The following is a 17,367-nucleotide window of genomic DNA, read 5'->3' on the forward strand; positions in this document are numbered from 1 at the left end:
TAGTAGTAGTAGTAGTAGTAGTAGTAGTAGTAGTAGTAGTAGTAGTAGTAGTAGTAGTAGTAGCAGCAGCAGCAGCAGCAGCCAAGTAGCTAGCTAGCATTAATAAAGCATCATAAAGTTTGCAAAGAGCTTCACAAATATTATCTTATTTGATCTTAATGATCACTTTGAGAGCTAGGTGTTACTTATTATCACGATTTTACAGTTGAGAAAATTGAAGCAGACAAAAATTAAGTATCTGAGGTTGGATTAGAATTTAGGTATTCCAAACTCCTGATTCAGTTTCTAGATGTCTCAACATCAACATGTATTCTAATTTGCTTTCATACAAATTCAACAGAGCTATTAAAATGCAATGGAGTGTTATCTAATTCTCTATAATATGCATAGGTTTAAAAAATCTCCTCTGATTTCAATTATGACAGTAAATAATTTACAAATATTATCAGTTCTAGAGTATTATAGTGCCTCACTACCATGCACACATTAGGCATCTAATACATGTTTGCTGAATTGAATCCTAGCCTAAGGTTTAGGAAATCTATTAAATGGTATAGAACTATGTCAAATAAAGGGTTAATAGGTTTTTTCCTTTTCTTTTTAATGCATCTGCTAACTGGGACCTCAGAATAAGAGTTAGGAGGAACTTTAGAGAGTATATGGTACAGCTACTTTCTTTTATAGATGAGGACTGTGGGGCCTTGAAGATGAAGTAATTTGATGAATGTAATATAGCTAGAAAGTAGTAGAATTGGAAGTCAAATCTAGGGTCTTTTATCTTCTAATTCAATAATTATTTTTTCTAATAGCAGGTATGCCTCTTGAGGGTAGAGACTAATTCATTTTGGCTGCACATTTCCTAAGCCTAGCATAGTGCCTAGCACAAAATAGGTGATGAATAAATGTTCATTATATAAAGGAATGAGTTAATTAATGGCATACAATTTTGCCTCTGTGTCTTCTCTCTGCTAGGAAAGATCACGTAGGGAAACAAACCATTTTTGTAATGCCACAATAACCTCTTACGAATGCTTTCAAGGTTTTTCAGAGAAAAGTCATTATTCATATCTGCTATCACAACTCAGGTTGGTATCATGATTTATTATGATATAAAACTATTATAATGATTGCTTACCAGACTGATTAATTTTCTTTTAAAACAATACAAGAAGATGAAAACAGAATATATTATTTTTAAAGGAACATAAACTGAGCAAAGTATATTCAGTCTCCTAAATTCTAATTGTGAAAGCAAGCATTTTGAATATAGTAGGAATGTAGATTTGGGAGGACAATAGTAATTGCATTTTTTGGAAGTCTAAACATCAAGAAAAAGCTTAAGAACAAGTATTTACCTGGAAATTTTAAATATACTATTTGTTAAAGATATTTACCTAGTTTTAGGGAAAAAAGGTACTAGTAGCTTTGTAGAATTAAATAGAACCAATTCTATTTAGGAATTCATTTAAAAGACTCTTTTTACTCTAAAATTTTATTGATCATATTTTGTTAATAAAAAATCAAGCCATATAGCTTAATAAAGAATATTTCTTTTGCCTTTGTAACTCAGTATTAAATATATATGACAAATTTCAAAGGGAGAAATGTATAATATAGGTTGCCCTGAGTATGCCCACTTTGAGTCATGGAGCCTTTTTGAACATGCCCAATTGGCTAACCTGTAGCTTGGTTTGTTGCCTACAAGTGGGAGGGGTAAATCTCCTCTCATTTGTTAATTACTTTAAAACTAGCAAAATAAGACTAAGTTTGGCTGTTACTTCCTGCCATCTTTTTGGGGCTTGGAACTGGGGCTGAGCTTTACAGGAATTAAGATAAAATTATACACCTAATCTCTCCCTCTCCACTCCCAAATCCTCCAAGAGGGTTCAGGGAGGAAAGTACTGGAGGATCAAGTGTGTTTGTTTGTGATTATTTCCAACTAATTTTCCTTTGATAAAGTTCATGTGTTTCTCTTCCAAGCAAGTATATTTACCTTTAAAAAATAATCATGACAATCCAAACACAGATATACTCATTAGAAGTTATTTACATTGCCCCCTACAAATATATCATCTCTCATCTGAATATTTAGAAAATATGAGATGATGAGTCAAGTTGTGTGATGCTTATACACACATATATATGACTTCTTTCAACTCAATTACAATGAAAGTAAACAACTTATAACCACAATCTTCAGAACCTCATACAGTATCTTGCATACTATTATTAACACTTAAAAATGATTGTTTAGTTGAATTATATCTTAAGACATAGAAAGCATTTCTTTCATAATTCTATATCAAACAATATTTTGATGATCTTATTGAGATGTGCTTGGCATAACAGGCCATAGATTTGGCCCTAGAAGGGATAACCTAGTCTAAACCCTTCACTGTGAAGGGTTTAGTGAAGCCATTTGCCTCCACCTCAAAAGGCTAGGAAAACAAAGAACAGAACTCAACGCCACTCTTTTCAATGGAGAGAGAAAAACCTGAGTTCAAATCTACACTCAGACACTTACTAGCTATGTGACCCTGGGCAAATCACTTAACCCTTGTTTGCCTTAATCCACTGGAGAAGGAAATGGCAACCCATTATAGTATCTTTGCCAAGAGAACCCCATAGATGGTATGGTTCAGGGGGTCATGAAGAGACAGATATGATTAAATGACTGAACAACAACTTTTCACTATGCCACATTTTTCATCTTGAGGGGAAAGGGTAAGAGGTTTAGGCCACGATTTATAAAGGATATGTCAATGCCTTCCAGATGATTTTCCAAAGTCACTTGAAAGGACTACACTTCACAGAAGTATAGTGGATTTGTTTTCAGTGGAAGAGTATAACATGAATTTTGCTTTCATATTATCACTCTTTTTTTAAAAAGTCTTCATACTAATTATCTCACTAGTGCCACAATTTAGATTTTTTACACTGCGATGGCAGATTTTAATAGGGAATGATCCAAAGAAGGTTCATTTAAGAAATATGAAATTTTACTTTAAGTGATGGAAAGTAAAAGAGTTCTGAATGTGTTACAAAGGCAAAAACTTAAATTGACCTGATTTAAAATGATATACTTTAAGATATATATATATATACATATACATATATATGTGTGTGTTTCACACACACACACATATATGCATACTAATGTATTTTTAAAGCTATAGTCATATGTTTTAAGAAAATGAAAATTTTGGTTCTTCATGTATTTAATAGTCTAAGTGCAAGCTTCCAAATATAAATCATGCTGAAGTTGGAAAATCAATTTTAAATTAAATAGATTTTCCTTCACTTCCATAATCTTTAAAGAAAAGACCTAATAATACATAGTTCTTTCTCTACTGCTTAAATTTGAAGATTAACTTTGATCCTGAAACTTTTGTTACTTGTGTTTTAAAATAAGTAAATACAACATGAATGTCACTGTTAATTTATGTATTAAACAATATATTTGTCATAAAATCACAATGTTACTAATCATATTAGAAATGATTTGTTTTTGTTTATTCTAAGTGTTGGAACAAATGCAAAGATCATTTCCATTTGTAATGCAATTTTTTTCCTCATGCATTATAATGTCTCTAACACGCCTCCTTCAATGGGTTAGTTGCAGTAACTCATAAGATTCCCCTCTAATCCCTCATGCTTTACCACCTACTTCAATTCTTAGAAGGATTTGAGACATCACTGTTGTGAATTATCATTCTGCCAATGCAAACTGCAACTACTCTGATAACTAAGTAGATGTTCTCTGTGGCCATAAATAAGAAAAAAATCTATTTGACAGCCACTTTATGCTAAGCTAAACTAAATGATATCTGGTCTGTGTCTAGGTCAGTACTCAAATACTTTCTGGGTTCAATGGACTCCTTATGAATAGTTTTCCAGATTTGTCTGTGACCTCCATGTTAGGGTAAGGCAATAGGTCAGGACTTTAGTAAAGGATCTATACCAGTGGTTCCCACACTTTTTTGGCCTACCGCCCCCTTTCCAGAAAAAATATTACTTAGCACCCCCTGCCACATACTATAACTGCCCCCTTACAGTTATTCATTGCCCCCAAATGCAACTGTGGCCATCACTGCTTTCCTTGATCGCTACAACACCCACTAGGGGGCAGTGGCACCCACTTTGGGAATCACTGATCTATACTTATTATAGTAAGTAATCTTGCCTATTTTGACATTCTTTGCATATAAATACAATTTTAAGCCCGAATTTCAGTGAAATTAGTGAAATCTAAAGAAAAGTTGAGCCTGATATGGTGAAACATTTCATGAGAATATAGAGGATATATGTAGGTAAGGGCTTTGGAGTATAATCTGATGGTGAACAATATAACTTCAGAAAGGTAAAGAAAAGGGCACAGCATAAATTAAATTCTTTTTTTTTTTAATCCTTACTTTCTTTGGAATTAAGTGACTTGCCCAGAATCACATAGCTAGGAAGTGTCTGAGGACAGATTTGAACCTGTATCCTCCTGACTCCAGGCCTGGTTCTCTATCCACTCTGCTACCTCTCTGCCACTAACATAGAGTAAAGTTTTTCTAAATTTTGACTGATTTGAGTGTCTGAAAATGTGGGTTAGAGCTCCAGTTTCGACACTTATAAGTAGGCATGACCATGGATGAGTCAGTTTACCTCATTGAGCCTCAATTCCCTCATTTGAAGGATGGGAAGGAAGTGTTGTTGAAATGTACTTTCCAGATCTGTAAGCAATCATACAAATGTGAGCTATTATTACATGTCATTTAATCTCTTTAGTATAGGCTCCAGTCAGTGGAGAAAACATATACTGAGGAAAGAGAAAGAGAAGTCATTACCTTTTAAATAAAAGATCTTATTTGATAGGGATTAAAAACAGCTTCCTATGTTTCTTAGCTGAAAGTTTGGAAAATGTGTTTTCTTTTAATTGATTAAAAAATAGAAAAAACAGCTGACAGAGGGTTAATGATACATGTATAATAAACACACCAATGATCTCTACCAGCATCCTTTATTTTTAAAAAGGTAACAGAAATTCGATTCAAAAGTAACAAACTAAAATGTCACTGTAAAAGACTCTGAACTGTGAACTTGGGTCACAGTAGCAATTACACTATTGAGACCATTACATTATCATCATTAGGGGAAGTGTGCAAACATTTAAAATAGAATCAATTATGCAGTTATGTACTAAATAAGTAAAGATGAAAACAAAGCAAGGTCCCAAAAGAAGTATTATTTATTTTTATTATTATTAGATGCCTTATCAACCCAGACAAAGTGATGCCTAGTCTACACAAATAATAACCTAGTGGTTCTGCCAGAGGCACAGAAATAGGGGACTCAGTCAGTGGAGAAAACATTCTCCAGAGAAGTGATGGCAAACTTTTTAGAGAACAAGTGCCCAGATTTCAATCTTCACACCATATATGAGTCCCCCACCTTATCCCAGACAAAGGAGGGAGAAAGTGCTCCCATTGGGCTGCTGGGCAGAGAGGTGGGTGAAGTGAGAAATGTCCTTCCACAAGTGTGGAGAGGGGGAGGGGAGTAGATTCCTTCAGCATGGGTGCCATAGATTTGAGAACACAGCTCTAAAGCCATAGAATTTTCTTACTGTTATCTGATACCTGACTAAAACTTCAAAGTGGGCAAGGTTTGGGCTTTGACTGCACCACCCATTTTCTTTACTGCACTCTTCTCTTCTCCTCTCCATCAGGTACCAAGTGTATTTATACCTCTAAAGCATAAAGTTTTGCCAAAATGATTCTTTTAAAAAAAACACTCTATGGAACAGGTTATAAAACACACTTTCCTCCTCTCTGTAGTGAGGGGAGGAATTGCAAATGTAGAATTTGGGAAATGTTGCATATGTCAATTATGAGATATGATTGTTAATGCCATCACCACAATATAGTCCATTAAGGTTTATAAAATGTTTTACAAAATTTATTTCCTTTTAAAACTCAAAACAACTCTGAGAGGTAGGTATTATTATACTCAAATTACAGATGAGGTAACTGAAACAGAAAGAGATTAAATGATGTACCCAGAGTCACACAGCTAGTTTTTCAGACTAGGTTTGAAACTCAGTTTTCTGTACTCCTAGTTTTTTGTTTTAATTTTAAAGTATTCCATATATACATTTTCTCTATTCTCAATTCATTACCTAGTTCACTGAAGTCTCTACTAGTCTAAGAGTCTATGATTAAAATGAAAACTCTGATTCTCCCAAATGGTACCAGGGGTGAAAGTAGGGATAGATATTAGCTAAGTGTTAAGAAAAATAAAATTGGATTAAAATAGTAAGGAGAAAATCAGTTTTATTATCTCATTACAAGTAATTAAAACCAAAATGTGAGTGATCTGTAGACTTAAGGGTGGAAAGAGTATTCGTATCTTAAAAGAGGAATAAAAATTTACTCTTAATTGGTGGAATTTGGGGTAGAGGTGAAGGGTTTTTTTTGGGGGGGAAACCTTACCCCTTTCTTTACATTTTCTTCTTAAGGCATGAGATAAGAGGGGATAGAAACTTGGCACCCTGCTTCATAAGGGTTGAAACGTCTTGCTTGTCATGATGAGGTAAAAGTTAAAATTAATTTAGTAAAATGAACCAATGAACCAATGAATAGAAGAACCAATAAAAAGTGAATAAATGAATGAACAAACAGTAGGCACTGGTGACCTTCACTACACCAAAATAGAAAAGACCTTCTATAGTCAATTTAGTAACTATTATTGTTGCATAGAGTATGTATTCCACACATTTTTGTTTGCTTCCTGAAAAGTCTTCTACTGTCAAGATATCAGTAATATTAGGCCAGCGGATAGGGTGAAAGGGAGAGAGCACCACAGAGACATTGACTTTGTTATGCATAATAATCTGACACATGCTATGCTTTTCCTTTGAAGCATTGAGCCCAATATTTAGCTCATTGTTTCTTAAAGGAGAGAAAGAATCCTGTATGCTATCTTTAGAGGTGAAAGGTTTAATAGGCATGTGAATATAATTCAATATTCTCTTGACTGTTAGATGATAATAAGCCAAAGTACTGAAATCTGACAAAGAAATTGTGCTCTAATGGGTATTAATTTGGAAGTAAGGGAAGGACAGCTTAAACCTATCATTGTTGAAAGAAAAATACTCAAGTTATACTGAGTCCTTGATTCAACAAATTGACCAAAAAAATGGGTAAGTGGCATTTTAATATTTCAGGTTGTTTATATCTGTGAAAACATTAGTAGAAAAGAGTGCTTCCTATGTTTTCTTTATTTGTTCAAAGATCCATGGGGGAAGGGAGTATTTTGGATAATTCTGTCAATGCTTTAAATCAAAGTTCTTCTCAGTTTGTTCCAAAACTTTTTGCAGCAATGTTAAAAAAAAACCTACTTGAACAGATAGTGATCAGCTTTCCACTGCTATATCATTCATGACACTAAGAAATATGTTTTGGATATATACGCGTGCACATTCCATTGACACATATTGGAAGGAACATCAATTACAACTTTAAAAAAGCAAAGTATTTTGGTTAAGACTTTTAAATTCTAAAGCTAAAAAGTGAGAAGAACTTAACATTTTCTCATGATTTTGAATACTATAGAGAGGTCCCTTAGTCTCTGGTTGATATGTGAATAGTTAGTGAGCTTTGAAACCAGGAAATTCTAGATTAAGGTTCAAATTATACTCTTGCCATACATTTGCTGTGTGTTTTCCCTTTATATCCCTTATGATTAGCATAGCATCTGGCTACAGTAAGAGCTTGATAAGTGTTTGTTGACCAATTCATTGAGTAATGGCAACAACAGAAGCAAAACAGAAATTCAAGTGCTTCCATGATTTTGCCATTTTTTTCTCATATATTCCCATTCCCAAAGTGATCCTAGCCCTTCTTTGATCTTCCTCTTAACTAACTGGAGAAACTAATTATTCTTTTTCGTTCTATTCTGTTCTATTCTGTTTGTTATATTGTTATGTTATGTTATATTATGTTTTATATCATATTAACCTCAACTCATGACAAAACACTGTGACATTCTAGGGCCTGCCTTACCTACTCTTGTATTCATGTTGACTTCCCTCACTTCTATTTCTAGTCTGTATATCTTCAAAATCTGAGTTCATTGATCTAATATCTATTCAGCCACATAAGTCTGGTTTTCTCCTCCTCCCTCCCTCTCTCTTTTCCTCCCTTATTCTCCCTCCCAGTCTCACCTCTCTCTCTTAAAGTACTAGAGATACAAAACTATAAATGAAACATTTTTTCCCTCAAAGAGTTTATATTCTCCACCAGGGGACAATATGTATACAGATAAACATATAAGCAATATGGAGAAAATGAATATGCTAATTATAAGGGGAAAGCATCAGCAGCAGGAGATGGTATTTGGCTTGAGACTGAAGGAATGTAGAGATTCTAAGATTGTAAGGAAATATTGTCTCATAGATTATAAGCTTTTGTAGAGTTAAGATCATTTCTTCTTCCTTTTATTTTTTTGTCTGTCTCCTTCACCAGGCACAGAATCTGCATATAATTATAATAATAATAAAATAATATTTGTATAGCATTTGCTATGTTCCAGGCATTGTATAAGTACTTGACAATTATTATATTATTTGATTTACTCAATGACCCTGAAATATAGGTGTTATTATTATTTCCATTTTAAAGGTGTGCATAATATCCCACAATGTAGGTTCTATTAGTATCCCCATTTTATAGGTGAGGAAAGTATGACAGCTTAATTTGCCCAAGATCACTCATTTAGTGTCTGGGGCCAGATTTGAACTCAGGTCCTCTGGACTACAGGCCCAGCACTCTATTCACCTTGCCACTTTACTCCCTTCTAAGGTTGAAAACTTTGGAATGAAGTCTTCTGTGTTTTGTGAATGGAATGGTTTCTGAATAATTCCCCAAATGCCATATCCAAAAATCTATAGTTTGATTGAAACTGAGCTTCTTCCTTAAAAAAAGGTTGATATTTTTAATGTCAATAATTATGCTGGTGATCCTGTCTTGGAAGACCGAAAGGTGAGAATCACCCAAAGGGCAATGGAGATGGACACAACACTGCTAGCAAATAGCTGTAATGTTTTACAAAAAAAGGAATTACAAAAGAGAAGTGGTATAAAGAATTGGAGAACAACTTTATGATGGAAAAAGATGGGCTGGTCACCAGGTGAAAGTAAGAGATTCAAGATGGAGAACCTATGTACTTCATTACCATTTATCTGATTGCAAATGAACTTAGTAAAGACTCCAAAATATCGGACATTCATTGAAAGGGGTTATATAGGATAGGTAGGGATGAATTGGTTGCTACCTGTATCATCAGAAGAATATCTAAACCATAGATAGACTAGAATATTGAGTATTATTTAAGACAAATTGATATTAGGAGGCATATATGTTATATCATCCTTTTTATTGTATTAGTTGTTAAAAAGGTTGTGATTTAAGTAGCAATGGATTCAAATCCATGCAATATCAAGATACTTTATGTTAGGGTTCTACTTTAACAAGTTCTTTACTATTTTTATACCTATCTGCTCTTTACTCAGCATCTTCAATCCCTACATATCTGCAGATAAAAGTGCTATAAATAGAGTATTTTAGGAACTGTGAGTAGTGAGTAACTAAATGTCAAAGTATGGTAGAAAGGCGTGGAATTTAGGGAGTGTATTTAAGTGTATTTAAAAGTAAAAGACATAATGTTTCTGGGTATTAGAGATATTAGATGGCTAAACTTCAATGGAAAGTTGAATGGAAAAGCCAGTTAGAGGTTATTAGCTGAATTTAAGTGTTTCCATCACTACACACTGATTAATTTCAATGTTTTGAAAGAGTTGTAGATTAGCTTGTTCTGATTTTCTATAGGAAAAGAAGGCTTTGAAAAGCATGAATGCTTAAATTAACAGCTTACCTTATTTTTTTTAACAAAACCAACATTTGCATTTTGTTTATTCCATGATTGTAAATTAATCGTATTTGACAGAGCATTACCATGGAGACCTATTTAAAAGTAGCAGTTTATCCTTTACCAAGTAATTATTGAAGAAGGGCTTATTCATATGTCTAATTTTTAAACAAATCCATATGAAGAAGATTCCTGGTCTTAGCTGATTTTTTATAAGCCTATTTATTTTTTCACTCTTCATTTTATATTATTTATATATCATACCCATATATATTTCACTATTCATCTTAATTTCTTCTGGAGCCTTACTGTTGGTTTTTAATGTACGATAGTATCAGAATCCTCATATTTTAGAATAAAGAAGTAAATTATTGCACTCTATTTTTAATTGAGAGAAAAGCATCTTTAATTTGATGAATTTGATAATAACAAAGCACTTGAAGGCACTCTCATATCTGATACAGACAACATAATTTAACATCACAATATGTATAACCATGAGGGCAAAGATTATTTCCTGTGTAATCCCTTCTCTTACAAGGCCGCTACCAAAGATCAGGAACTAATCACTTCTTTTGCCTGAACTGTGGTAATAGCTTCTTAATTAGTCTTAATGTGTATAGCTTTTTCCTCTATCAAATTCATACTTTATGTAACTATCAAATAGATATGTGCAAATTACAGACCTGACTCACCTGCTCAAGAAGGGTTCTGTTCCCAATATCTTCCAAGAACAGAGTTCTTACATGGGGGTCTATGAACTTTTTAAAAAAATGTCCTTACTTTCTTTCTTAGTAACAACTTTAAGACAGAAAGACAGAGTTAGGCAAATGGAATTAGGTATCTTGCCCAGGGTCACACAGATGAGAAGCCTCTGAGGCCAGTCTGAACCCAGGTCCTTCTGACTCCAGATCTGTTGCTCTATCTATTCAATGTGCCTCCCTGATCCTCTATAAACTTTTATTTACATTTTAAATTAATTAATTAAGAATATTTTCATGGTTACCTGATTCATGCTTTTTCCTTCCCCTCTTAATATATTCTAATAATTATTTGAACAGGATTGATTTCCTTTGCAAAGTTATGTATTTTATGCACTTGAAAGTATTATTCTGAGAGTGGCTCCAAGAGATTAAGAACTCCTCCTCTAAGACAAAACACAAATTCTCCAGAGAAAGCCTGGCACAGTTGATGAAGTTTCATTCTTGGATGAAGAATGGCCAAGGTTCAAATCCTACTTCTGATTTATACTAGATATATGACTATGAGTGAGGCTTTTGATTTCTCATTGGCTCCAATTAAGCAACTCTCTAACACTAAGTTAGAGATGAATGATTGAATCTTAGAACTTGAGATTTAAAAGGGACCTTGAAAGCCATATAGTCTCAACTTTTTCATGACATGAATCCCTATTATAATATACCTGAGAGGTTATCATACAACCTCTTCTTCTGTTTTTTAAACTCTTACCTTCTATCTTAGAATCAATACTATACATTAGTTCTAAGGCAGAAGAGCAGTAAGGGCCAGGCAATGGGGGTTAAGTGACTTGCCCAGGTTCACACAGCTAGAAAGTGTCTGAGACCAGATTTGAACCTAGGACCTCCCATCTCTAGGTCTGGCTCTAAATTTACTGAGCTACCCAGCTGCCCTCCTCTTCGCCCCCCCCCCCCCATACAACCCATTCTTGAAGACCTTCAAGGAAAGGAAACCAACCTCTTTCCAAAGCACCACATTTTGCTTTGGGATAGCTTTCATTGTTGACAATTGTTTCTAGACCCAAGGCTTATATTTTTTTCTCTGGAAATTTCATTCATTGCTCCAGGTTCTGCCCCAAACAGAATGAGTTTAATTACTTCTTTACACAACAATCTTTTAAATACTTGAAGTCAGAAATTTCCTCTGAAATCTTCTCTTCTTCAGGCTGAACATGCCCAATTCTTGCAATCAAATGTCATATGATACTGACCCAACTCTCTTCAGCACCTTATTTGTCCTTAACCAGATACTTTCCAGCAAATCAATGTCCCTTCTTAATTTTAATATCCAGAACTTAAGACTACAGATGAAATCTAAGCAGAGAGAGTAAAATAGGACCATCACCTACCTCTCCCTGGAATTTCTTTCTCTCATAATGCAGCCCAAAATTGCACTTGTTTTTTGGCTGCCAAATCATATTTCTGACTCATCCACAGTTTGAAGTCCACTAAAATTCCCAGATTAAAAAAAATCCATTGTATCTAATTATGTTTTCCTCAGCAAATATTTGTGAAGCTGATTTTCGTACTTAACTGCAAGCCTTTCCATTTTTTCAATTTAATTTCACTTTATCAATACTCTAAACTATCTAGATATCTTTGGATCCTAATTCTATCAGCTAGGTTTATAGAATTTTAGCTGCAGATTGGATGAGTATGCCATCCAAATCATTGATAAAAAATATGTATATTTTTAAGTCCAGGGCCATACACAGGTCCCTTGGAGCACTTTGCTGTATGTTTATATTGTATCATTAAAATGACTCTAAGTATGACCATCCACATATTCTGAATTTATTTAATTTCAGTATCATTTGGTTCCTCTCTATTAGATATTTATACAAGAATATTATGAGATACTTTATCAAAAATTTTCCTAAAATCTAGGTAAAGAATATCTAGAACATCTTCCTCATCTCCTAGCTTAGTTATCCTGCCCCCAAACAAATAAATAAATAAATAAAATCGGTTCTGTCTGGTACAACTGGTCCTTATCCTCTTGAAGAATCACAAATTTAAAGCTGTAAGAAAATTTAGAGGCCAAATATTTTGTAAATGGGAAAAACTGAGTCAGGCCCAAAGAGGTTCAATAACTTGCTCAAAGTCACACAGCCAGAATAAGTCTGAGTTGGATTTGACCCCAGATCTTCCTGACCACAAGACCTCTTTCTCTCTCTCTCTCTCTCTCTCTCTCTCTCTCTCTCTCTCTCTCTCTCTCTCTCTCTATTCATCAAATAGTGGCTGCCACAAATATGCCTTTATGCATACATTTTCATGCATATTCATTCTTAATGTATGCATCTGCCTCTTTACAATGACCACTTCCCTTTCTTGATGTTTGTCATCCATCTCTTTAATGAGCTATTCTAGAATTTACCAACTTGCTGCTCCCTTTATATGACATCCAGACCTCTGTCTCTGAGTCTTTAAGAGGCTGTTTCCATAACTGTAATGCACTGTCTCCTTACCTCTAACTCAAAGAATTCGTAGCTTATTTTCTTCATAAAATGTAGGTCAAGTGATACTTGCCATGGGAAGTTTTCCTGACTTCTCCATTGCTATGCCCTGCACTCCCCTTTGACATTATTTTTTATATTCATGTTATTTCCCTACAACAAAGCTAAGCTGCTTGAAGTTAGGGAGTGTCCCTTTTTTGTTGATTTTGCACATCCAGTGCCTGGCAGACAGTAGGTATTCGTTATAAATACTTGCTGTAAATGACTTGCCTCCTTCAAACTATCAAGTAATTTTGTATTAGTTGTTCCTAAACATCTCTCCCCTACAATATTGAAGGCTCCTTCTGTCTAAGGACCATGCCGTATGGTCAAAGTATTTCTCCCAGATCTACCACAATGACGTGTACATTAATTACTGACAGAATGTAAATGAATCATATAGAATTCACTGTTTTCAGAAAATATACTCACTTGGGCTTTTAGACTTCCTAGGATTGATCATGTGGCTGCAAATTGTATTATTCTTATTTTCATTATGCCCTTAGTTAGACTCTCTGAGGTCTTTAGTTATAATAATTAAAAATTAAAATTTATTATTAAAAAGAGCAAAAATCCCTTCATAGAGATGCATATTAATCAAATGGCACTTTAGCCTTTGAGATGTCACTCTACATACACCTATTTCTGTATATTCATAATAGACATTTACACATATGTGTGGAAAATTTTAAAACACAAAGATTAAGAAAAAATAGAATTCAGTGGAAAGTTGAGTATTTTAACATTAAGCTTCATTTAGATGAGTCTAGTGAATAGTATTTTTATTGTATTGAAAATAAAAAGCTAAAATGTATGTAGTGAATCTGTCCATTTTCACTAGCACATTCTGAAATGAGTGTTAACCATTCTGTACACATCTTGACACCATATCTAGAGAGTAGATTGATGGTAGAATCGCAGAGACACCAGCTGTTTAAATATCCTTTTTTATTTACACTGCTACTACCTGTCTTAATAAATCACCAATCTGCTTAGCAACTACAACCTTCCTTCAGTTGAGAAGCATTCCAGGAGATCACCTACATATGGAAAACTACATTTTAGTTTTTATATGTGCCAGGTCTTTATTCTTAATCTTTTAATAGCTTTAATAAAATGTTTAGTGCAGCCACAAAAATATGCACTGACCCATGTGTCCAGGGCTTTAAAAAAATGAATGAACCAAATGAGAATCAGTCAGCAGGCAGGCCTAATAAGAATCAGGAAGCAGGTGTAGCAGACATTTAATATTCCACAGTTCTCTTTTCTCTTCTCCCTCCCCCCCCCTTTTTTAGTCTAGGTTTCATAGGAATCAGTGTGAGAAATGTGGTATTTGCTTCAGATAAAAGCATTCTTTTTGTCCCAACTAATATGAGATAGAAAAAGCTTGGTAAATCTTGTTGGAGCCAATACAAATTTTACAAAACAAATATAATTTTAGCAGCTTTAATTTTTGAACAACACCCACAACGATTTAATATTTAAGAAAGTTAACCCCTCAGTAATATACATATATGTAAATATATATAATCATACACACAAACACATATTATATATACATTTATAGCATAGTTTTATCACCTTTTATATGTAATCTCTGATATCACATATTACCAAGGATGCTTATTCTTTGTAATAAATCAAAGAATAATAATTATTTACTTGAAAGCCTAAAAAAGGCCCATTGTAAATGATTTTTAGAGGCTAAATTAAATATCTTACTTTTTACAAGCATGAAGACTAATCCCTCTTCCAAAGGTTTATTTTTCTCTTTCTGAAGGCCTGTTATACCAATGATATTCTGAGATTTAGACTCATTCTCAGCCCTACTAGATTGATTCCAACTTTATCCTATGTGCATGAACTCTTTTTTTAACCTTTATTCTCACCTTTACATGCCCTCACCACAACATATGTACCTAATTTTAGTAATTTATCCTTGAGTCTCTGCCCACATGCCTTCTTTCTTTTAGTACCTAATACAGTAATACTGTGCATTTTGCACAGAGAAGTAAAACTGAATTAGCTACTAGAGGGATGGGAATGCAGAAATTTGAGAGTACACATATATGTAGAATTTTGTTGTATAATATCCATCTTGTATTGCTTATGGAAATACTTACTATTGTAAATGATATTCCTAGTTGATTGATGGACAAGTTAAAGGAGTCAAGTCCCCTTTTATTAAGTTTTATCATTGTAGATTCTGTTGCTTCTCCCCCACCCCATTGTCTTGAGGAATTCCCTAGGTCAAAGAACTGATGTTTCTCTTCGAAAGCTTATTCCACAGTATTTACTCAATCACGAGTTTATAACATACAAAAGCAAATGAGTTCCCAAGGATGTATAGTCACTCCATGGCTTTCAAAGAATTTTAATATTTAATTTGAGTGTTTTGAACTGTAACATATGGTGGGAACCTCCATGTGTCCCTAATCAGCTTCTAAATTAAGAAAATCTTAACTGACATTACTTTCTCCCTCTTTCATTTCACATTTATATTGCAGGTAGTTCCAAAATCATAAATAGGACATTCTCTAAAAGGTCACTTATAAAGTAATTTCTTGCAAAAATTCAGTGGTTAGATTCCCAGTTAAGTCCTCGAAAGCCCATTTATTCCATGCTATATCTATAGTAGGATTTGTATTATAAAACCTCCATATCCTTTGTAATAAAGTTTTTGTGGAAAAATGATTTCAGAATTCATCTGTCAACACCTAGAGTATACTGTAAATCTTGGAATATGATGTGGTAAGTATCCCTTCCTTTCTCTGTCCTAGGCAGAATATCATAGTTCCAGAACTGTGAGGATAGAACCTGGAATCTAAAACTAAGTGTCCAATAGGGGAGAAAATGGAGAAAGGTTTTGAGGTAAGAAAGGAGTTGAATTAGGCCTGGAAGGAGGCAAGAGGCTAAGGAATAGTATGGGTAAGGAAACAAGAAAGATTGAAGCACTGTGATCATAGGTCTCTGGTGAGAACAATGTTTAAAGAGGGAAATGAGTTGGAATGGAGGTTTAGAGGATGATAAACAGATGAGGTAAAGGAAATATTCGAACACAATCCAATTTCACCTCTATTCTCTCCTATTCTTCATCTTTATTTGATTTCCCCCTTTCCTCCTTCTTTCTCTCACCCACCTTTGGCAATGAATGGAACCAGGGTGGGGAGGGCAGTAGCAAGGGTCTTTTGGCAGAGTTTATTGTCCCTTCTACCTCATACTCACTTTCTTTTTAATATATAGTTCTGGTGAACAGAGATAAAGCACTTATTGGGAAGGTTTTTATTTTCTATTCTTGCTTCTTAATTTTTTCCGTTTTCTTCCCTGCTTTTCCAGTGGACTATAGGATCATAGCTTTAGAGCCAAGAGACCCTTTGAAGTAATAGGGACAGAGGGATATGGGTTAGAAGTGGCATCTTTGGTTTTTCTTCTCTTTTGCCACCTCCTCAGACTCTGAACACTCTTCCTCTAGAATGATGTGTGAGAAGCCGGGGCAGGGGTTGGAAGGAGTAATCCTTAGAGAGAAGTAGGGCCTGCAGCAATGGACACAAAAGAGAGAAAAGAAAGAAATTCTCCAATGTCAGTAGTAAAGAAAGGGGAATTTTTATAATCTCTCTCATAGTGACTGATATATTTTTATAGAAGCTTGATTTTATTTGGTCAAAAGTGAGAAATGCTCATAAAGAAAAAAGTGGGGAAACTCGGATCGTGTTAGGAATCTGGTGATTTTAAAGCTCTTTATTCTCTCTTAGGACATATTTTGTATACTTAGAAAAAAGCCCAAGCTAATTCACAATTTGCAATAAAACTCAGAGTTAGAACTATATTAATAATTCCATTCAAGGACAAAATAAGCTCCCTGAGGAAACTGCTCTGGAAGAACATACAATGACACATTCTCTTGAACATTGTTTGCCAGCTGTTATGTGCTTTCTCTTATCCCCCGGTAATTCTAAAAGTAACTAAAAAGATATAAGTTATCATCATTAACCAAGTAGTGGGGTCCAGGGATTGGGTCTTGTTTTTGATGAAGCTTTTGGCATTCTTAAATCCTTCATGGAATTTTGCCAGATTTTGTCCAAAATCAAGACAAACTGTGAAGCATTCTAGTCAATGGGGGATATTAACACTTTTAGAATAGTAACTAGACTTATGATTTCACTGATAGAGAGAGCTCTTGGGTGAGGAAACTCCCTGTACCTTCT

The 17,367-nt window shown here is 34.2% G+C and overlaps 1 protein-coding gene across 1 annotated transcript in view; it reads right to left on the bottom strand.

The window, feature by feature from the left end:
• The window catches only part of ALCAM (activated leukocyte cell adhesion molecule), a 141,909-nt gene extending 135,026 nt beyond the window's left edge, over positions 1-6,883 (bottom strand). The window contains exon 1 of the mRNA XM_044669194.1: positions 6,661-6,883. Coding sequence (XP_044525129.1) covers positions 6,661-6,883 — 223 coding nt within the window. The remainder of the gene's footprint in view (positions 1-6,660) is intronic.
• Positions 6,884-17,367: the final 10,484 nt, after the last annotated feature.

Source organism: Gracilinanus agilis, chromosome 3, assembly GCF_016433145.1.
Source record: "Gracilinanus agilis isolate LMUSP501 chromosome 3, AgileGrace, whole genome shotgun sequence".
In the NCBI taxonomy this organism is placed as follows: Eukaryota; Metazoa; Chordata; class Mammalia; order Didelphimorphia; family Didelphidae; genus Gracilinanus; species Gracilinanus agilis.